This window comes from Antechinus flavipes, chromosome 4 (assembly GCF_016432865.1).
Source record: "Antechinus flavipes isolate AdamAnt ecotype Samford, QLD, Australia chromosome 4, AdamAnt_v2, whole genome shotgun sequence".
NCBI classification, from domain to species: domain Eukaryota; kingdom Metazoa; phylum Chordata; class Mammalia; order Dasyuromorphia; family Dasyuridae; genus Antechinus; species Antechinus flavipes.
The window spans coordinates 337,791,805-337,814,163 of record NC_067401.1 but is presented as its reverse complement, the minus strand read 5'-3'; the positions used below and the strand labels follow the sequence as shown (position 1 = coordinate 337,814,163).

The window sequence follows — 22,359 nt, the reverse complement described above, 5'->3', positions numbered from 1 at the left end:
ATTTAACATGTATTGGTCAACCTGCTATCTTGGGGAGAGGGTGAGGGGAAGGAGGGGAAAAGTTGGAACAAAAGGTTTTGCAGTTGTCAATGCTGAAAAATTATCCATACATATATCTTGTAAATAAAAAGCTATAATAAAAAAATTTAAAAAAAAAGAATTAAGAGGAGTTGGGAAGGGCTTCCTGTGGAAGATGGGATTTTAGTAGGGACTTAAAGGAAGCCAGAGTTGACTGTGAAGTGTTTATGATTTGGCAGATGGATATCTAAGCTCCCTTAATGATTCTTAAGTTCTGGGAAATCTAGATTCTGAACAGCAGCATTGTTGGCAATCTGTAAATGTTAAACTAACAGAGAACGTCATTTCTATTTGCATAATGTCACACACCAATTAATGATACAGTTCGGAGAAAATCAAGAGATGTCTGTGTGTCACATGCTCATGGGCCCCCAAGGTATGTCATGTGTATCATGGCTGTGTGGGTGCTTGGGCAGATGTTGTTGTGTTGTGTGTGTGGGCACCCAACCAGAGAGGATCTGTATTGTGTGGGGGAGCTCTCAGCTAGATGTGATGTTCTACGCTGGAACGCTTGTAAGATATGATGCAAGGGTCATCTGCTTGAGCAGCCAGCCATGGGGATAGTGGGGGGGGGGTTAGGAAGTACCCACCCATGAATGATGGATATGTGCTGTATGTACATGGATACCCAGCCGTATGTCAAATGTGGGCAACTTATGTGTCATCATATGTCCTCAGGGAGGGCACTTAGGAAGATGAGGTAGTCACCTTGTACGGGCCTGGCTTTCCCCCAGACTCTGAAAGGACAAAAGAGGTTTTTCTTGAAGTATTTTCGAGTATTTCTTATGGTATTTGATAAGATCTTATCCAAATGGTTTTTAGCATTTGCTAATAGTTGCGTACAATTTCCTTGTTCCAGAGTAGGCAAATTCAGGCAAGTGGCTCTTTTTACATTCAGTACGCAAATTTGCAGCAGGCGTGATTTGAAGTCTAGCGTAGGGGGAAAACAGATGATAATTTCACATCCTCCTATAGTCTCCCCCAAGAGTTTCATTTGACTGTGCCAGTCCCCATTTTCTGTAACTGCAGCAGGACAAGCAGAATTAGGTTTATTTGGAATAACCGAGCCACCCCAAAGTATTAGTTAAGAACTCCCATTCAATAGCATTATTAATAGCAAAATCTGGACCACCTCTGAAGGGAGTCAGAAAATTGAATCCTACTTCTGCCTTCTGTGTAACTTTCAGGAAATTTCTTAACCTTTCTGAGCTTCAGCTTCCTCATCTAGAAAATGAAGGAGCTGGACTAAGTGCTTCTGAGGTCTCTTGTAGCTTTAGTTTAATGATCCTTTGTTACTTTGATGGGTTGGGAATAAAGACATCTCCAAGAAGTAGTCTTCTGGACCCTGGTTTTGTTACTTTTGACCACTAGTGTTTACCCATTTTTCTGGCTTTTATGAGATGGAGGAGTCACCTGTGTCTTTCTCCCAGCTCATCTCCATGATATTTTGGAGACACTTGAGGTTGTAACATCTCCTACATGAGGCTGTTACCGATCCCCCAGATGTTACACCTCCTGGTTGTCCCTGCCACTGTCCCACTCCCTGATTCCCCCACGTGAAATGGTTGTGGATGGTGTAGACACCAAAAACTGAGGGATCACCTGCTCCTTATCTCCATGATATTTTGGAAATGTGACTGATGTAGGCACCAAATGCTGGGGTTTGGTCATGTGGAGAATTCATTTGTGAAGGTTTATTTGTGAGAAGAGATTACAGGCAGAATGAAGAAATGCAATAGACACCAGAAATGGTACTTATGAAATAGAGAGCAATAGAGTTTACCAAGAAAAGGAGTTTGGAAGAATCCATTAATATGCCGTGAGGTGGGAGTAAGCCACTGACTGGTAGGCTTAATCCATAGAGGCTCTGTCACCTAACAGAATTAGTTACTTATAAGAAGAAGAAAGACATCATGATTCATGGTGGGGTGATGAGATGTGAGGGAGGGGCGAGGAGAAGGACATCATGGGGCAGAATGCCACGGTGGGCTATAACCCCAAGAGAGATTCAGCAAAGAAGGCGTGGGCCACAGATTGGTTTATATGGGAAATTTAACCTCGGGTGTTTGATATAACTTGGATTTCTGAGTGCACACAGCAAAGCCGGGCTACCCACAATCTTCACAGAGGAGGACTAGAAGGTTCACCTGACCCCCATCAGTGCCCTTCCCTGCTTACCTCAGGGAGTAATCTTATCAGGACTTCAGCCTTTCTCTGCCAGTCCCACCTAATTACTCGGGACCTCATCAAGATGATTTTGAGCTCTTGGGCATGGGGCATCCAACTTCAGTGTTATAGTTGTGTGAAATTTCCTCAATATAAAAACTGATTAGAAACAATGGTATAAGTGAGATTCCAGGGCATGAACAGTTTTTTGAAGCTTAATTTGGCTAAATACTTTATGAGGGTCAAAACAAAGAGGACCTGAGGAGTCGGGAGACCTGTATCTTTGAAAAGCTCCCAAGCATTACATGGACTTTTGGGACAGGTGTTATACGTTGAATGTTTTTGAAGTCTGTCAAATAGATGATACAAATACACAATGTGACTGGAGCCAGTCATACACAGAACTTAAAGTAGGGGAAACTTCATCGTAGGCACCTTCTCATTCTCCCTTTCCCCTACCCCCAGATATTGCCTAGCTGCCCAAAGTTCTATAGAGATTGCCCTAATTATGGTCCCCCTTCCTGCGTAGGGACCCACACTCTGGATATTTCTATCAACTCACCCTAACACTTTAACCTGTTCTTTCATCTGCTCCAATAGGGCCAAAATTAGTCGGAAAGGATTTGATAAACTAATTTTTGATAAGGGATTAATGACTGGTAGCTGGGCAGCTAGCTAGGTAGCCCAGTGGATAGAGCAATGAGCTTGGAATCAGGAAGACTTATCTTTCTGAGTTCAAATCTGGTCTCAGACACTTTCTAACTTGGAAGTTAACTTGGAAGGCTTTGTTTGTATTGTAACTCTTGATCAGGTCAGTCCAGTGGCTCTTTAGAGAACTTTTGGTAGGATTTCAAGGGTGACTGGATGATGGTGAGGTGCTTCCCAAAATATAAGTGATTATTTGCTCTTCCTGTGCATAATAAATAGACTTTCTTGTTTCTTCCCTAAGTCAGGTGACTTAGTGAATCACTCTGGGGTGAGAGTTTAAATTCCATTCATATAGTACCCGTTAAGACCCCTGAAGGAAAGTCTCAGATTTGGTTGACATCTTTTTTTTGGAGTTATTATGGAAGCAATGATCAATCACAACAGACATTTATTGAGTACCTATTAAGTGAAAGGTAAGGTGTCAGGCATTGGAGATCCCCTCAAGGGTTTATATCTTTTCCTCCAGTATTTCTGATTTTTTCTCTCATGTATCTGTTCTCCACACACTTACTACATAGAGATAACAATTAGTGGTATAAGGTTTCCAAGAGAGAGTGTCGAGAGAGATGAAGGCTAATGACAGAATCTTGAGAAACCCTCATGGTAAAGAGGCAGAGAAAAGGATAAAGAACCACAAAGGAAACAAGAGGAGGAACAGAGACATGTGAGTCATGGAAGCCAAGGAACCACAAGTTATCCAGAAAAAAGAAATGTCTTGGAAAAGTCAAGGAATATTATTACAAATAATAAAGACCTTGGATTTAGTGGTAATTTATGACGTGGAAAGAGCTGTTTTACTAAAGCAGTAGAGATGGAAGTCAGAGATTACAAAGGAATTAAGTAATGAAGAAGGAAATGAATGTAGTAAGTATAAACAACTCTTTCTTAAAAGCTGGCAGTGAAGGGGAAATTAGAAAGAATAATTGCTTGAGGTAGTTGTGTGTGCAAATGAAGAGTTTTTTAGAACTAGAGAGACCTTGAAAAATAAACAGAAACCTTTGCAGAGATGGGAGACTATGGTTATAGAACATTAAATACACACAAAGTTGGACTTAGTTTATGTCATGGTTACTTTTTTGAACTGTTTTTTTCTCTTTTTTTATTCTGTCATATTGTTTGGCAGAGATATAAATTGGGAAATGAAGTTAGGGTAAAAAAAAATCAAGGATAACAATTAAAACTAAATTTGAAAAAAGTCATTTAATCCCAATTGCCTCAGCAAAAAGGGGAGGGGGTGCCTAATGGTAGTGGATAGAGCACCAGCCCTAATGTCAGGAGGACCTGAGTTCAAATTTGGCCTCAGACACTTAACACTTTATAGTTGTGTGATCCTAAGCAAGTCACTTAACTCTTGCCTCAGGAAAAAAAAAAAAAAAAGAAAGGAAGGATGGATAGACAGATGGATCAGGGAGACCTTAGCATGTTCATCGTCAGAATGACAGAAAAAGAGATAGTAGAGTGATAGAAGTGAAACTCTTAATGCTCTTATTATATAAATGTGAAAGATTATCATTATTATTGAAAATGTAGAACAATGACACCAGGAGATGGAAGGTGATAAGATCAAAAATGTAAGTGGAGGGTTCTCTTTGGCAAAGAGGAAGGCCAGCTCTTCCTCTTAGAATGGAGGGAAGGGATGTTAGGTGAGAATATTGAAAAGGGGAGAGAAAGAAGAGAAGTTAGCAGGTTCGGATTAGTTCCTCCAATCTGAGCAATGTCGGGATTGAAGTCATCTCCTGAGGATCAGGGGATAGAGATTGGAATTGCAATCTTAAGCAAATACGAAGGAGTGAAAGGGATTGCTAGAGACAAAGTCTTATATACATTGCCTATATAAATTGTATAACCTTATGGCAATTATGTCTCTTCTCTGGAAGTCTAGAAGAAAAGGGACCAGGACTTTGGCTCACTGCTTTTGAAAGGCTTCTCGAAACTGCTGCTAGTGGATGAATAGGATACTAGAGAAGAATAAAGTGCTATTCTCGTCAGCAGATCTTTCCTGATCACAGGGTCTAGAGTCATTCTGGAGGCCTTCAGATTTTTCTGGCTTGCAGAAAGACCTGGAGAATATCAGGGTCTGACAGTTCCCCCAGCAATATCTTCAACCCCTCAAAAGGCATCAAACATAGAATATATTTACCTGCAAGGAACACAGAAAAGACCTTGTACCCAAACTGATAGTTGGGAGACCTTTTTCCCTTGGATCCCTTTCTTGTCCACATAAGAGTTATATAGGGGGCAGTTAAGTGGCGCAGTGGATGGAGCACCAGCTTTGAAGTCAGGAGGACCTAAGTTCAAATCTGTTCTCAGACACTTAACACTTCCTAGCCGTGTGACCCTGGGCAGGTCACTTAACCCCAATTGCCTCAAAAAAAATAAATAAGAGGCAGGTACCACATGGTATCATGCTGCATGTACCTCTATTGATGGAAGAGTGAAGGTTGTTTGCTGTGTATATCACTGGGAGAGATCTGTTTCCAGCAGGACTTGACTACTTTATCTTGCTGTGGTGCAGTTTCCTGCTTTGGGATCTTTTTTCACTACGGTTCCTTCTCATTAATAAATGGTACCAACTCTAGAGTGTGGAAAGGCTGTCCTGAGGTCCTTCTAGCTCTTGGAAGTTCTTTCATGTCAAGAGCCAGTGTCTCTGGCTAGGTTTTTTTTATTGTTATTGTTCTTTGATACTCAATCCTCCACTACTATTCACTTTTATTAGTCAAGTAAGCATTTTCTCTTTCTGGTTGAGTAGAGGTGAGTTTGTTCCATTTATCTCTTTCCTCTGACACCATACAGGCTGTATACCTTCTCCCTTCCCCCATCAGCATTGATTTTTTTTATTTTTTATTTTGAGGCAATTGGAGTTAAGTGACCTGCCCAGGGTCACACAGCTAGGAAGTGTTAAGTGTCTGAGGCCAGATTTGAACTCGGGTCCTCCTGACTTCAGGGCTGGTGCTCTATCCACTGTGCCATCTAGCTACATCCCTCTTATGTGGCCAAGAAAGGGATCTCAAGGAAAAAGGTCTCCTGACTATCAGTTTGGGTAACAAGGTCTTTTCTATGTTCCTTGTGGGGTAAATAACATATAGTTTCTGTTTCTATCCACTGCACCAACTAGCTGCGCCAGCATTGATTCTTGAGAGGTCTGAAAGATTTTCTTCAGCTTCTCTTCTATTGAAATCCTCTCTCATTTTTCTCTGGGCCAAGCCATGCAAGCCAGTATGCTGGCACTAGTGGGAGTGAGAAGGAATTATCTCTTCCCTGAGAAGGCAGATTCAAGCCTCTGAAACGTGAACTTTAATGGCAATAGGAGTCAAATTTTAACTTGAACACTGACCAAGAATAGATTGAATTATCTGGTCATAGGCACCTACCAATTATATACAGATAATGTACAAATTTCAAATACCCATTTAATTACTTAATGTACTTGGCCTTCTGATTAATCCTAATGAAGACCGTTGTCTAGACTCTTTTGCCAATCAATCAATAAAATTTTGTTAAATATATACTATGTGCCGGGCCTGTACTGAGGCTAGGGATATGAAGAAAGTCAGAAGACAATCCTTTCTCAGAGATAAGTTTTGAAAAAAGATCTAGAGGATTTAGTGGACCCCAGTCAGCATTGTGATGTGGCAGCTAAAATAACTAATGTGATCTTGGGATCATAAAGACAGGCATTTTATTGTGCAGTCGCTTTGTGGTGTCTGACCCTCTGTAACCCTGTTTGGGGTTTTCTTGGCAGAGATAGATACTGCGGTGGTTTGCCCTTCCTTTGCCCAGGGTCACACAGCTAGGAAGTGTCGGAGGCCAGACTTGAACTCAGGAAGAGGAGCCTCCCTGACTCCAATCTCTGCACTTCACACATCTTACCGCCTAGCTGCCCAGGATAAGCACAGCTTCTAGAAATACAGACTAGCCAAGACCCTCGTCTGGAGCATGGTGATGTTTAGCTTTGAGTGTGATAGTTACAGTGATAAACAAGACAGCGTCCAGAGGAGGGTGACCAGGATGATAGAGGCCCTTAAAGTCACGTCTTGTGAGGATTAACCAAAGGAAATAAGTGGGTTCATCTGCAGGGAGCTCAAGAGGGACATCGCAGTTGTCTGCAAGTACTTGAAGGGCAGCGTAGGGAGGAAGGATGGGTTTGCTCTGTATAGTCCCTAGAGGACAAAACCAGGAATAAGAGGCTAAGTTACAAAAAGACCGATTTGGGTTGAATGTCAGGGTTTTTTTTTTTTTTTTTTTTTTTGCTGAAGCAATTGGGGTTAAGTGACTTGCCCAGAGTCACACAGCTAGGAAATGTTATGTATCTGAGGCCAGATTTGAACTCAGGTCCTCCTGATTTCAGGGCTGGTGGTCTATCCACTTCGCCATCTAGCTGCCCTCATTTTTTTTCCCTAAAAATTTGTGTTGTCCCAGACTGGAACAGGCCAACCTGAGAAGGCTTTGGATACTCCCTCCTTGGAGATGCTCAACCAAACAGCAACTCTCAGATTCTGAGGTTATACGTTTGCAACACATAATATAGTAGAAAGAGCCCTGCATTTGGATTCTGAAGAGGTGGGTTTCAATCTTACTACAGATGGGACCATAGACAAGTCATTTAATGTCTCTCTAGGCCTGATTTCCTTTCCTGTAAAATGAGGGAGCTGGAAAAGCTAATCCTAAAGTCCTTTCTATTTTTAAATTTTCCAATTGTAGTCATGGAAATAAAGAAATCTTTTCCTGCCGGGGAATTCGATTGGCTGTGGACTGGTTCAGGGAGAGAGGACACAACTACATCAAGGTTTTTGTGCCATCTTGGAGGAAGGAACCACCAAGATCTGATACCCCTATTTCAGGTATGTTGCTAATGATGCTTCTCCATCTTCCACGGACCAAAAATGGCCTCAAAACTAGTCATGCTGATACCTTGCAGGTAAATTTTCCAGCCTACAAAAAATATCAGGTCACTGTTCCATCTCTCTTGCTATATAATCTATATTTTGTTGTAGGAAAATAGAAGGATAATATTAGAGGTGAAAAAATACTCAGAGTAAAGCTAGCACAACCTTTTGCAGAAGGAAAAAAATGCAGAGATGGAGAAATATAATTACATAATTATAGAACCTCAAAGTTTAAATAATAAACAAGCAGTCATTAAGCACCAGAATTGTATAAAAAACTGAAGAAATAAAGACAAAAGACATTCTTTTATCTCAAGGATCTCTCTCTTGGGGATTTAACATGTAAACAATCAAATTCATACAAATTTATATGCAGAAATAACAGTTTGGACATGTATACTTATTTTGTATTTAATTTATACTTTAACATATTTAATATGTATAACATTCATCCTGCCATCTGGGGAGGGGGTGAGGGGAAAGCGGAGAAAAATTGGAACAAAGGTTTGGCAATTGTCAATGCTATAAAATTACCCATGCATATAACCTGTAAATAAAAAGCTATTTAAAAAATTATATGCAGGAAAAATTGGAGATCTTCAACAGAGAGAATGCATAAAACTAAGGGGATCAGTAAAGGCTTCCCATGGGAGATGAGATTTAAGCTAAAACTTGAAGGAAGCCAAGAGGTACAGAAAAGAAGGGAAGGCGTCTCAGATAGGGAATAAAAATGCCCAGAGACTGGAGATGCAATGTGTTCAAGAAACAGCAGGGCAATGAGTGTTATTGACTGTAAACTATATGGAGTGGTGTAAAGTCTAAGAAGGCTGATAGTTGGAGAGGCAAGGGAAGTTGTGAAGGACTTTGATTATCAAACAGGATTTTATATTGATTCCGGAACTGATAAGGTGCCACTGGAGTTCATTGAATAGGGAGGTAATGTGCTTTAGGAAAATCAATTTGACAGGCGAAAGAGCTAGCATGGGGAGGCTATTATAATAGTCTGTGCATGGTGATTAGCACCTACAATTAGGGTGGTGTCAGAGGAGATTAAGGAGTTATACAAGAGATGTTGTGGATATTTTAACATATTTAACATATGTTGAATGACCTGCCATCTAGGGGAGGGGATGGGGAGAAGGAGGGGAAAATTTGGAACACAAGGTTTTGCAAGGGTCAATGTTGAAAAATTGTCCATGCATATGTTTTGTAAATTAAAAAAACACTTTAATTAAGAATAAATAAATAATCTTTAAAAAGAGCGAGATGTTATGCAGGTAAAATTTATAGGTTTTGGTAACAGATTTAGATGCAGAGAGTGAGAAAATAAGATTTGAGAGAGATACCAAGGGTTCAAAATTGGGGTACCCTCAAAAATAACTTTACAAATACAAGAATTAGGGAATTTAGGAAAATGGGAGGGTTTGGGGGGAAATGATGAATTCAATTTTGAATGCTATGGCACATCCAGTTCAAGATGTCTGATTGTAAATGGCCTTAGAAGCAATCTAATCCAGACGATGTCCTATAGCATCTCTGACAAATAGTCATCCAGCCTTTACTTCACTCTCTAAAGGAAGAAGCTCATATTCTGAGGCATCTCAGTTCACTTTAGGTTAATTCTAATCATTCTGAAGTCTTAACCATGCATTAAATCTCTATCTGAAACTAAACTCTTTTGTTCCTAGTTTTCAAGAAGAGAAAGTCTAGGTCCTCTTCCAAGTATTATTCTATCAAATGTTTGATGGCAGGTATCATGGTTCAACTGCCTGCTTTTTTCTACATTGAAGATTCTCACTTCTTTTAACCATTCTTAGTTAACTGGAAATATGGTTTCCAGTCTTTCACTAGCACAATTGCCCTCTTCTGACCTTATTCTAGCTTATCTAGGTCTTCTTAAAATGTGATGCCCAGAACTGAATAAAACATGCCAAATGTTAATCAGACAATTGTACAGTGGAATTATCAGCCACTTTTTATGGCTTCCTGTTTCTTATTAGGATCCATGAGATCCTAACTTAGTCTTTTTGACTGGCTTGCTATACTTTTAACTCATTGAACTTGTAGGCCACTAAAACCCCCAAATCTTTTTTTTTTTTAACAGAAGTATTATTTTATTACATTTCAACCATTTTGTATCGGTTAATTTTTTTTAACCCAAGTGAAAATTTTTCTTTCCCATCAAATTTTATCTTCTTATATTTGGTTCTTATATATATCTTATATTATATTTATTGTAGTCTACTAAGTTCTTTCTAGATATCTAAACATCATGTAAGCTATTCCTCTTGGCTTTTATAATTTTCAAATTTGGCAAATATACTTTCTTATGTATAAAGAATATATAAAGCAAACATATGTAAATACATGCTTATATGTAAAATAAATATATTTTCTTATTTGTTTCATTTCTTCTTTCAGGCCACTGACAAAAATGACACAGGGTCAAAGGCAGATAGATCCAAAATGTCTGAGGCATTTTCATAAGGACCTCCTTCCAAATTGAGCTCAGTTCTATTGGAAAAGTAAAAATTAGCTAGCATTTACATAGTGCTTTAAGGTTTGCTTTACAAATATCATCATATGCTCACAGCAACCACTGGAGATGGGTGTTATTCAACCCCAGTTTACAACTGAAGAAACAGACAGAAGTTAAGTGCCATATAGCTTATAAGCTTGAACTCAAGTCTTCCTGACTCAGTACTGTGTCCATTAAACCTCTAAATGCCCATTAATAATTATCTTTTGGGTCTGATCAATTAGCCAGCTCTGATTCTACCTAATTAGGCATATTAGGAGAATATTATTGTCATTTAGTCATTTCAGCAGTATACTCTTCATGATAGCATTTGGAATTTTCTTTTATTATTATTATTTTTAATTATATTATAGCTTTTTATTTATAAGATATATGCATGGGTATTTTTTCAGCATTGACAATTACAAAACCTTTTGTTCCAACTTTTCCCCTCCTTCCCCCATCCCCTCCCCCCGATGGCAGGTTGACCAATACATGTTAAATATGTTGAAGTATAAGTTAAATACAATATATGTATTTGGGATTTTCTTGGCAGAGACACTAGACTGGTTTGTCATTTCCTTCTACAACTTATTTTACAGATGAGGAAACTGAGGCAAATAGGGTTAAGTGACTTGTCTAGAGAAACACAGCTAATACCAACTACTTAAAGTATTTGCATGGGAGACTGTCAAATGCTTTGCTGAAAACTAGCCATATAATGTCTATAGCATTTCCCTGTTCTATTTGTCAAAGAAAAGAATTAAGATTAATATGGTATAACTTATGGTCACGCTGACCTTGCCAAGACATTAGGAATTTAGGGAGATATTAAATGGTTAGTTCAAGGTTTTAATCCCAGTAACCTATTAATTGTTTATACAGCTGAACAGCTGCCTCTGGGCAGAGACATTCTATTTATACATAAATATAGCTCAAGGGTTTTGTGACCATAGGAGCAATGCAGGCTATTCTCTGAAGAAGGAAAGATTAGGAGTATGTAGTCCTTTTCTTCAGACAGTTTAAGATCTGTTACATAGAAGAGGGAACAGGGTTGTTTCAGAAGATGGAACCAAAGCCAACAGGTGGAGGTGACAAGGAAGCAGGAAGTGTTCATCCCCCAAGAAAGAACTTAATAATGATGATATGACTAATATGGAAATATGTTTCAAGTTATTGTACATGTATAACTTATGACAGATTGTTTGTGGTCTTGGAGACAGAGAAGAATAAAGGCAAAAATGGAGAAAAAAATTGGAACTCAGAATCTTACAAAAATCAACGTTGAAAACCATCTTTACATGCAATTGGAAAATAAAATACCATTGAATAAAAAATAAAATGGTGATAATGCTAGCAATATTATGTTACATTTGCATGATGTTTTTGAACTTTCAAAGAGCTTTCACATATCCTTTTTCATTTGGTATTCACAGCAACTGGCATAGGGCAGGGCAGGTGTTTTTACTCCTGTTTTACATATAAAAAATTGAGGTTGAGGAAGGTTATATATGGCTTCTCTTAGGTCAAACAATTAAGGGATGAAGACAGAACTAGATCCAGGTCTTCTGGCTCTCAGACCAGGGCTGCCTCCCCTGTGGTGATTGGTTTAATGGGGAGCCTTGTAAGACAATGAAGTCCTTGGAAAGGCTCCAGCAGAGGCCATATAGTTGTCAGACTATCAGGCAGGGGATCTTCACGGTTGAGCGTGTTCTATGCATTTTCCTACTTTGAGGTTCTGATTTTTCCCCATCTTATCAGATATTGTACTTTGGACTTTTGGCTTCAGGCAGCCAGGAAAGGAGCTCTTTTGAAATGGAGCTGTGGGTAAATTCAGAGGCCTATGGGAAGAAAGGGAAGAGTGGGTGGGTACTTTCATTTGTTGAAGCAATTCAGTTGGTAACTTTGTCTTCCAGTTCAGTTTTCTTTGTGCTTTTTCTACATTTTTTCTTCTGCTAAATTCTCTGATCTCTTATAGTGACTTAGGGAGAGCTACTCCCTTGGGAGATGAAGCTCCCATTAGGATATATGATACTCTTTGTGTATGTGTGTGTATATTCATATATATATATTTAAAATACACACACCCATATACACATTCATACAGCATTACATATGGAGAAAGAGAGAGGGAGAAAGACATGTACAGAGGGGCAGAGAGAGTGAAAGAAAGAGGGGGGCACATGGAATAGTAGAGAGAGAACTGTTTGTCCTTCCCTTCTTGAAGAGAACCATGATATCAGGAGGCAATGCTATGACTTGGATTTAAGTGAGGGAAGTTGTTCAAAGACACAGCTTCACCTTCCCCTCCAGAGCCATCTGGGTCCAGGAGCAAGAGACAGATCAGGATGACTGGAGATGGCCCTGGATACAATGGGAGACCTTCCTTCATGGCAAGGAAGACCTGAGTTCAAGTTTCATCTTTGATGCATTCTATGTCCCTGTACCCGTTATTTACTGACTCTGTAAAGCTATACTCTGTAGAGAAGGTGTATCAGGAAGTTCCTGATGCCATTGGAATATTGGTTTAATCCCTCTTAGCTCAAGGTATATTTGTATTATAAGAGAAAAGGGAGAGAAGGAAATTAGATGTGATATCATTGGTGTATAGAGCTTCTATATGAAGAAACTCTTTATCAGTATAGGTTGGAACCCTCTCTGCTGATGATAGCCTTATAGAGTGTCAGAGATAGGACTAGAATCTGATGTTCCTAGAGATGATCCTCTATCCAATACATTATGGTGTAGTGCATGCATACACATATAGAAATTATTGCAATAACTTCACAAGGAAAAAGAGTAATGTAAGAAATGATAGACTTGAAGTCAAGAGACCTAGAAACAGATTTCTATTTCTTCTCTAGCTGCGTGATTTTAGGCAAAGAACCCTCCTCTAGGCTTAGTTCCCCCCCCCCAACAATATTTTATTTTTCCAAATATATGTAAAGATAGTTTTCAATATTCATTTTTGTAAGATTTTGTGTTCCAGATTTTTCTCCCTCTCTCCCTTGCCTCCCCCCTTCAAGACAACAAACAATCTGTTATAGGTTAAATATGTGCAGTTCTTTAAACATATTTTCATATTTGTCATGTTATACAAGAAAAAGAAGACCAAAAGGGAAAAAAGCCATAAGAAAGAAAATAACATAACAAACATACAAAAAAAAAAAAAAAGGTAGTACAATGCTTTGATCCACATTCAGTCTCCATAGTTCTTTGGATATGAAGGGCATTTTCCATCCCTAGTCTCTTGGAATTGCCTTGAATTACCACATTGTTGAGAAGAGCCAAGTCCATCACAGTTAATCATCACATAATCTTGTGACTGTGTACAATGTTCTCTTGGCTCTGCTCCCTTCAGCCAGCATCAGTTCAGGCTTTTCTTTCCTAGAGTTTTTGAAATTGGCCTGCTCATCATTTCTTGTAGAACAATAAAATTCTATTACAATCATATACCTTAATTTATTTAGCCATTCCCCAACTGATGGGTATCCACTCAATTTCTAATTCCTTACCAGTACAAAAAGCCAGCCTTAGTTTTTTAACATATGTGAAATAGAGGCAAAATATATCTGCCCTACCTGTGGTGACAATCACATGAGAAAATATATTCAACAGCGCTTTGAAAACTGACAGGTGCTACACAAATGTTAGGGAGCATATGCCATGTTATGTGGTTTCTAAATCTTCCCAAGCAGATGAGTATAAATCCAATAGATTTCTTCCAAGAGCCAATCCCATAGTAAATTCTATTTACCCCATTAGATGGTTGCAGGCAGGTTTTGATAATGTAAGAATAATGAATCCTGTGATCTCATTTAAAACCACACTATATATATCATTGGGCTGAACTAATCATATATTTCATATAATTATGTAATTATGACTTTTGTATATTTATAACCAGAATTATATATTTATATATTATATGACATATACTTTATTATGATATTATTTCATTAAGTTATTTTATTATGTCATTTTACTTATAATATATCCTGTAGTCCCACTTAAATTCATATTATACATCATTGGGCTGAGCTAATTATATATTTAATATAATTATGTAATTATAACCAGAATTATATATTTTTATTTATTTATTTTATTTTATTATAAATACATTATATATATTATTATATTATATATTATATTATAAATATAAAAATATTTATTTTATTAATATATTATATATCCTGTGGTCCCATTTAAATTCATATTACACATATCTATTGGGCAAACTAATGGTATATTTCATATAATTGTGTAATTATGACTTTTGTATAATTATAAAAAGAATTACATATTTATATATGATATTACATATATTTTATTATATTATTTCATTTATTATCATTTTATTTATGCTTATTATTATATTATATATACAGTAATATAGAATTATCATATATTCATATCATTATAGCCCTAATTATATAGATTATAACAGAATAATGCAAATAAATGGGAGCACTTCACTGGGTTCATTGTTCTCATTAATCAGGACTTAGTAGTAGTGTGACCCTGGGCAATCACTTAATCTTTCTGATAATTTAGTTTTCTCCTCTGTAAAATGGGGACATAATATTGTAGTAGTATGTATTCCCTAGGGTAATTGAGAGAATCAAATGAATTAGAATAGGTAGAGTGCTTTGAAGAACTTTTAAGGCGATCTCTAAGTGTTTGTGTGTCTAATGATTTGTTTGTCTCAGGTATTGCTAAAGAATCGGGGTGGGGTGCAATTGCAGGGAGAATGAGTTACGGAGAAAAAGTAGAATTTTAAAGTGCACATATTTTTCTGGGGAGTGTCTCGAGTTCCATTTTTTCCTCCGTTTGCAGAACAGCACATCCTAGAGGAGCTGGAAAAGCAGGCGGTCCTGGTGTACACCCCATCCCGCAAGGTCAATGGCAAGCGGGTAGTCTGTTACGACGACCGCTACATTGTGAAGGTGGCCTATGAGAAGGACGGCATCATCGTGTCCAATGACAACTATCGGGACCTCCAGAGCGAGAACCCAGAGTGGAAGTGGTTCATTGAGCAGAGACTGCTCATGTTCTCCTTCGTCAGTGACAAGTACGTGAGCAGCGTGGGGCAGCCCAGGGAGGGGGGCTTCGTTCCTGAAGTCAGATCCAGCCATGGACACTTACTCCCTGGGGGTCTCAATGTCCTCATCCATAATAATCTGATAACAAGAGCATCCACTTCCCAGCCTTGGGAAGGATCAAATGAGACAATATTTGCAAAGTGCTTATCATAGTCTGGCACATAGGAGGGGATAGAGTGCTGGGCCTAGAGTCAAAAAGGCCTGAATTCTGATGTGATCTCAGATCACTTCCTAGCTGTGAAACCCTGGACAAGTCACTTAATCCTGCTTGCCTCCCCAATATTTTTTCCCTATAACTTTATTTTGGTAATAATCCTATATGTCATATTATATTATATTGCATACAAATATAATATATTATATATCAAATGTTATATTATTTAATTAACTAAATATGATGTTATTATATATTTAATGCATATGTTGTATGCATTTAAAAATGTCATTTTGCAAAGGTCATCAGACCACCGAAGGGAACTATGACACTAACAAATAAATACATGAATAAATGAAATAAGATGAGGAACTTCTACTCGAAGGCATGGCCTGGATTTTGAGAAATGAGAGCTACTCCTTTTGCAATGGCTCTCTGACCTCAGAGAGGTATTGGGAATTTGGGGGATAAAACTCCCTCTGTGTATGTGCATCTATCCCCACTCTACAACTTAGCATCCTAGATCCTCTTGTCCCAAGTTCCACAGGCAGAGGCTAGATTTCATCCCTAATGAATGTCTTCCTAATTCCAAGCCTGGCTTTTTATCAGTGACTCCATGTTGCTTCATATTATTCATCAGTTGCCTATTCAAAGTGCTTTCTTCTCCAACCTGATAAGGAGTATTCTCTCCATTTTACATATCATGAAACTAGAGGAGCAGAGGGGTTACATGGTGAGGTAGTGGCTACAGCCGGGTTGGAGGCAGGTCTTCTCAGACCAAATGCAGAGCTCTTTCTTTTGCACCACCCTGGGCTTGTATTTCATGCTTAGGATTAGGAGTTTAGGAGAACACTCTAGATGCTGTATAACTGCTCTCCAGTGATCCTGGAGTATTTGGAAACAAATTCAAAACCATTTCCCAGAAAGCCTAGATTTCAGTAAAGCATTTGACAGAATCGTTCTTGTTGTCCTTGAGGATAAGATGGAGACATGAGGGCCAGATGGGGGCTTTTTAAAACTTTTTTTGCTCATGATTTTTCTCTGAGAAATTTTTACATGACCCCACATGTCTAGGTGTATAAAACAGCTATATAATTCAAACATTTACTGATGACAAATCTTAATTTCCTGACCCCCAAGTTCAGTTATGGGAACCCACATGGGATTGCCGTGACCCACAGTTTAAGAGACGAGGCCTGAATGGTAGTCTAGTTAGGTAGATTCAGAGCTCATTAAATGACCAAACCCAAAGAATGGTCATAAACGGGGTCATTGTTAACTTGGCGGTCTCTGGGAGAGTGCCTCAGGGATCTATCTGCCATTGACCCTGTAATATTTTATCTATGGTTTAGGGGAAGGCTCTCCCCATGGGTGGCGAGAAGAGGGCTCATCATTATTTGGGTTGGGCTACTTCCCACAAGCCAGGGCAAGCACAGTCTGGGAGGCCGAGTCAGTGAGGAAGGAGCTACCGGGCTGCTCTCCCCGCTTCTCCTTACCCCCCTGCTCCTGGGCGCCCCCTTCGCCAGAGGGCAGCTATTCAGTTGCTGTCAGGGGTAGTCAGATTCGGGCTCTCTCCATGTCCGCATGTGTGCAGCCAGAGGCTTCCACTGCCCAGTTTCAGCCCAGAGAGATCTGGCCCGTCTCACTGCTCCGCGTGCCAGCAAATCCTCCCTGTTGCCTAACGAACCATGACGACTTCTGGCCTGGTGACAGCATCTGGGTGAGGGTCCAAGTCCGTCTGACAAAACTGATCCCTGTGCCGGACCTGTCATCTCCCTCGCTGCCAGGATGCGGTGCCCGCCTGCCCTCCCTGCCTGGGCGAGAAGGAACTGCCTCCCAGAGCCCTCGGCACGGCCTTCGCAAGCTCTTGGCACTCGTCCCCAGGGCCCAGGAGAGAAGAGAGTTCAGGAGGCAAAGCCTTTGGTCACTGAAAATAACCGTGGCAAGCCACTTCCCAGATTCTTGGCTAGGGCTCAACATCCAGAAGCTTTGTGTACAGTTGGTAGCCTGAGCAACTAGAGTCCAACATAGGCCTCCAGGCCTGGGATGATCTATAGACTGGTTCCCATGGACTCCTTGGAGAGGAATTTCAATCTGAACTGTATTATGTTTTTAAAAAACTAATTTGGAATTCATAACCCACCTGACTCAGCTTTTCCTAAACAGGAAATGTGCTCTGGGGACAAATTTGCATTCACCAGGACAGTAGGGAGAGGTTCCCATCTGTTGTAATTCATTCTGCCTTTGAGAGGTGATTGCTGAGAGTATATGTTATTGCCTGGGTGCAGAGAGGGAGAAGTCAACTTCCCCATTTGGTTGTGTAAATGAGCTGTGAACATTCAAATCAGGGGCTACTGAGCCAGTAAATATGAAAAGCTCAAACCAGATTGAAAAAAATTGAGGAGGTAAAGCCATCCTCCAGGCAGAAGATTCAGTCATGGTGGACATGTCTTCCCCTTTGTCTACTTTGTATTTCAACCAAATCTCTTACTTAGTGGTCCCCAAATATGCCATGAATTTTTCCTGTTTCTGGGTCTTTCCTCAGGTTCCTCCTTGCATCTGCCACCCCTTTCTGCTCCCCCCTCCAACTCATTAACTGAGATTCAGTCAGGGTCAGTATGTGAGTGTCTGCTGTGTGCTCAGGACTATAGGGAATATAAGAAAAAAAAAATACCCAACTCCCAGTGTTTGGTTGATTACAGGAGTTTGGAAATGTGAATCTTGTCAAAGCCCTTGGAGATTATGCTTGGGTAGAGTCAAAAGACCTGGGTCCTGGGCCTGACTTGTTCCTAATTGGGCAAGTTAAATGTTGGACCTCAGTTTCCTCATCTGTCATCTGTAAAAGGAGTTTAGACTAGATTTTCAAGGTCCCTCCTCCTGTTTTTAACATTTGATGAGTCTATAACCCAATCAAATGACTTTTGGGTGGGGAGCTACCTTTTGTTAGCCCCAAGCTCAGAATTACCAAGGCCCCAGAGCTTTCATGTGGTTTAGAATCTCTGAGGAGAATTGACTTACTTTTTCCATTACTCACAGATGGTGTCTATTGAAACCACTAATTCATTTGCTTTTAGAAAGGTCTCTTGTCGCCCGCCTTCTGAGACAATATGTCACCCTACTGGCCAGGGCCCTCCACACACCCACATCTGTCCCTATGGCAGGCAGGGACCTCCCCCCTAGGGACCTCAGTACTCGAGGTGTGAGGGAGATGTCTTCTTCCCATAGTCTCACTTTGTCTGAGATGAATAAAAGTGGCAAAAGGAAGGTAGCTGGTTCCCCAAGGGCTGCTGTTTAGGGATTTATCCTAGTTTGCTTCTGTCTGTGCTGAAGGGTTGGGGATGTCCGACAGAGACCACAACAATAATGATCACAGTTCTATTATACTTCCAGGAATATGCATAAAACTCACAACCGGTGAGAGAGAGAGAGCACAAAAATAGCCCCTCATTTTCTAAAATGTAAACTATGAGGCTCAGAAAAGTAGCGATTTGGCCATGATCACATGGCTAGCACTGGACTTAGACACAGTTTTTCTGATGAGTGTAGATGTTCCACTGTAGACTGTTTCACAAAAATTAGGTCAAGATTCCCATCTTCTATGTCCCAGCCTGTCCTTTTATGATCCCTTCTTCCACTTTATGCTTCCACCAAAGTAGACTAATTAGTGGTTCCCAAATGGGCCATCTGTTTTCCCATTTCTGGATCTTTATGTTCTTTCATTTTTCTCCCTGCACCCTTTTTTTTTGCAAGGCAATTGGGAAAATTCAGGGTCATACAGCTAGAAAGTGTTAAGATTCTGATTGAATTCAGGTCCTCCTCTCTCCAGGGCTGGTGCTCTTATATTGTTCTTCTGCATCCTATTCTACCTGTCATCATTCTATCTTATCCTTCAGAGCCTAGAGTCACTTTTGCCTCTTCCATGAAGCTTTCCCTGATTTTCTCACCTCTTTCCCTCCACCAGCCGGAAGTGATGTTTCCCTTGTTGGTCTTTCTATAGCCCTTCCCTCTTTCCCTAGAACTCTTCTTCCCTGTTGCACCATATCATAGTTACTTCTTGTTGTTGTTTTAATTAAAGCTTTTTTATTTTCAAAACATATGCATGGATAATTTTTTAATAGTGATCCTTACAAAACCTTGTGTTCCAGATTTTCTCCTTCTTCCTCCCATTGCCTCCCCTAGATGGCAGGTAATCCAATTTATATTAAATATATCATAGTTATTTGTGTCCAAACACAACAGAGTAACAGAGATTGAGACCAGTTCATAGTTGTGTCTACCCCATTGTGCCTGATACTATGCTTTACACATACCTGCCTTACAGGTTTGTTGTAAGGAAAGAAAAACAAAGCCTTAAAGGGCTAAAGAGATGGGGATTGTTTTCAATAATAATAATGTGGTCCTTCAGAATCTTTGAAAAATTTTGTCGAGGAATAAGCCCTGTTTCTATGGGGATGACCACTCTCTTTTTTTTTTCCAGATTCATGCCTCCTGATGATCCTTTGGGCCGCCATGGACCAACTCTAAGTAACTTCCTTAGCAAAAAGCCAAAGCTTCCACAGGCCTCCTGGCAGCACTGCCCCTATGGTAGGTCTTGCCCCTTGCCCCCTCTGATTGGTTCAGAGACTACTGGGGGGGGGGCTGAGTGAGCTTGTGAAGTATCTAGGAAGTTCATGAATAAAAATGAGATTTTGGATGAAGTTTGTCTTCCCAGGCTCTTCTTTTGGTATTCCTTTTACCTATTCATCATCTTGCACTGAGACTGTCCTCTCCTTTTCCTCCCTCAATCTTTCCCCAACTGCTTTTTGTTGTCTCTTGTCATGGAGGAAAGAGATATTGATGAACTTTTACCTATAAAAGTGTCAGAGTCTTAATGGGTCCCTCAGAAATAGGTACTTGTGAAGAAAGCTTCATGGAGAAGATAATGGTTAGCACTCATTATGGGGGGAATTTCTGGTATCTGTAGCTACTTGCAGAGCGATCATTTCCAGGAAGGGTCCATGTTGACCATATTGGGTTTGTAGGGGAGGCCTTTCCATTGAACTTCAGATTATATCCCAGAAGCAACTACCACTCAATCAGTCAATAAGTCAGCAAGCATGTATTAGATACCTTCTATGTTCCTGAGGGGAGCTAGGCCGGACACAGTTGATAGAGCTCCACTCCTAGCAAGGAAAACTGGGGTTCAAATCCAGTCTCAGACACTTACTAGCTATGTGAACCTGAGCAAGTCGCTTAACCCGGTTTGCCTCCATTTCCTCATATGTAAAATGAGTTGGAGAAGGATATAGCAAATCATTTCAGTATCATTGCCCAGAAAACCCTCCCAAAGGGGTCATTAAGACCTTGACATGACTGAAAGTGATTGGGGGAAATGTTCCACACTAATGCATTGTGGGTGGACTTGTGAACTGATCTAGCCATTCTGGAGAGCAATTTGGAATTGTGTCCAAAAGCCTATAAAACTGCATACCCTTTGATCCAGCAGTGTCTCTATTGGGTCAGTACCCACATGTATAAAAATGTTTGTAGCAGCTCTTTTTGTGATGGCAAAAAACTGAAAATAGAGTGGATGCCCATTAATTAAGGAGTAGCTGAAAAGTTATGAGTTTATGAATGTAATTATTGTTCAATAAGAAATGATGAGCAGGCTGATTTCAGAAAAGCCTGGAAAAGACTTATATGAACTGAAGCTGAGTGAAGTGAGCAGAACAGTAACAGCAAGATTATGTGATGATGAATATGGTACTTAGCTCTTCTCAACAATATAGTGATCAAAACAATTCCAATACACTTGGGCTGGGAAATGACATCTGCACCCAAAGAGAGAACTATGAAAACAAGGATATCAAGGAATACTATCTGGACCTTTTTTGTTTGTTTGTTTGTTTTCTCTTTACTGTAGTTTTTCCCTTTTGTTCTGATTTTTCTTTCACAACATGACTAATGTGGAATTATGTTTAAAATGATTGTACATGTATAACCTCTATTAGATTGCTTGCTGTCTTGGGGAAGGGGGTAGACAAGGGAGGGAAGGAGAAAAAAAATTAGAATTCAAAAATCTTATAAAAATGAATATTGAAAACTACTTTACATGTAACTGGAAAAATAAAATGCTATTTAAAGAAAAGTTCCAGTTGCCAGACACTATGCTAGATGCTAGGAATACAAAGATGAAAAAAAATTACAATATAAAAAATATTCTTTGCCCTCAAGGAGCTTACATTCTGTAGGGAAAGCAATTTGTGCCTGTAAAAGAATATATCAAATATATTCAAATTAAATACAAGATAATTTCAGTAGGCAGGTTGTAGTATCAGGCTTGACCCTGTGTGTCAGGTCTTTGGGGGTCACAGACCCAGGGGAAATAGCCCTTTCCGTGGCACCTTACTCACTTGATTATGACCACCCCAAGTCCTTAGGCAGCGAGAACAGGATGACTGACGGACCTGTCTCTTTGGTCCAGGTGTGCATTAAGACAGTCCTCCTCCTCGGAGGCCTCGTCGCCCGCATACTGCCAGTAAGTCCAGGTCTCCCTGTCACAGCCACAGTGCCCGTGGCGTACAAGGGGAAGAGCGCGGTGATTATTGGCTCATCCCTGGGCTGGGCTGACTTTGGGAAGTGGAATTGCTGCCCCAGTTCACAGGACTTGCCCCACTGTGGGAAGGTTCAAGATCTGCATTAGCAAACAAGGGGAAAAAGCAATGAAAGGGGCTAACTCAGAGCAGCAGTAAAAGAACCGAAGGC

At 39.9% G+C, this 22,359-nt stretch overlaps 1 protein-coding gene across 1 annotated transcript in view; it reads left to right on the top strand.

The window, feature by feature from the left end:
- Window positions 1-22,359, top strand: part of ZC3H12D (zinc finger CCCH-type containing 12D) — a 40,438-nt gene that overhangs the window by 16,382 nt on the left and 1,697 nt on the right. Inside the window, exons 2-4 of the mRNA XM_051997921.1 lie at window positions 7,654-7,793; window positions 15,196-15,430; window positions 20,093-20,199. Of these exons, the coding sequence (XP_051853881.1) occupies window positions 7,654-7,793; window positions 15,196-15,430; window positions 20,093-20,199 (482 nt within the window). The remainder of the gene's footprint in view (window positions 1-7,653; window positions 7,794-15,195; window positions 15,431-20,092; window positions 20,200-22,359) is intronic.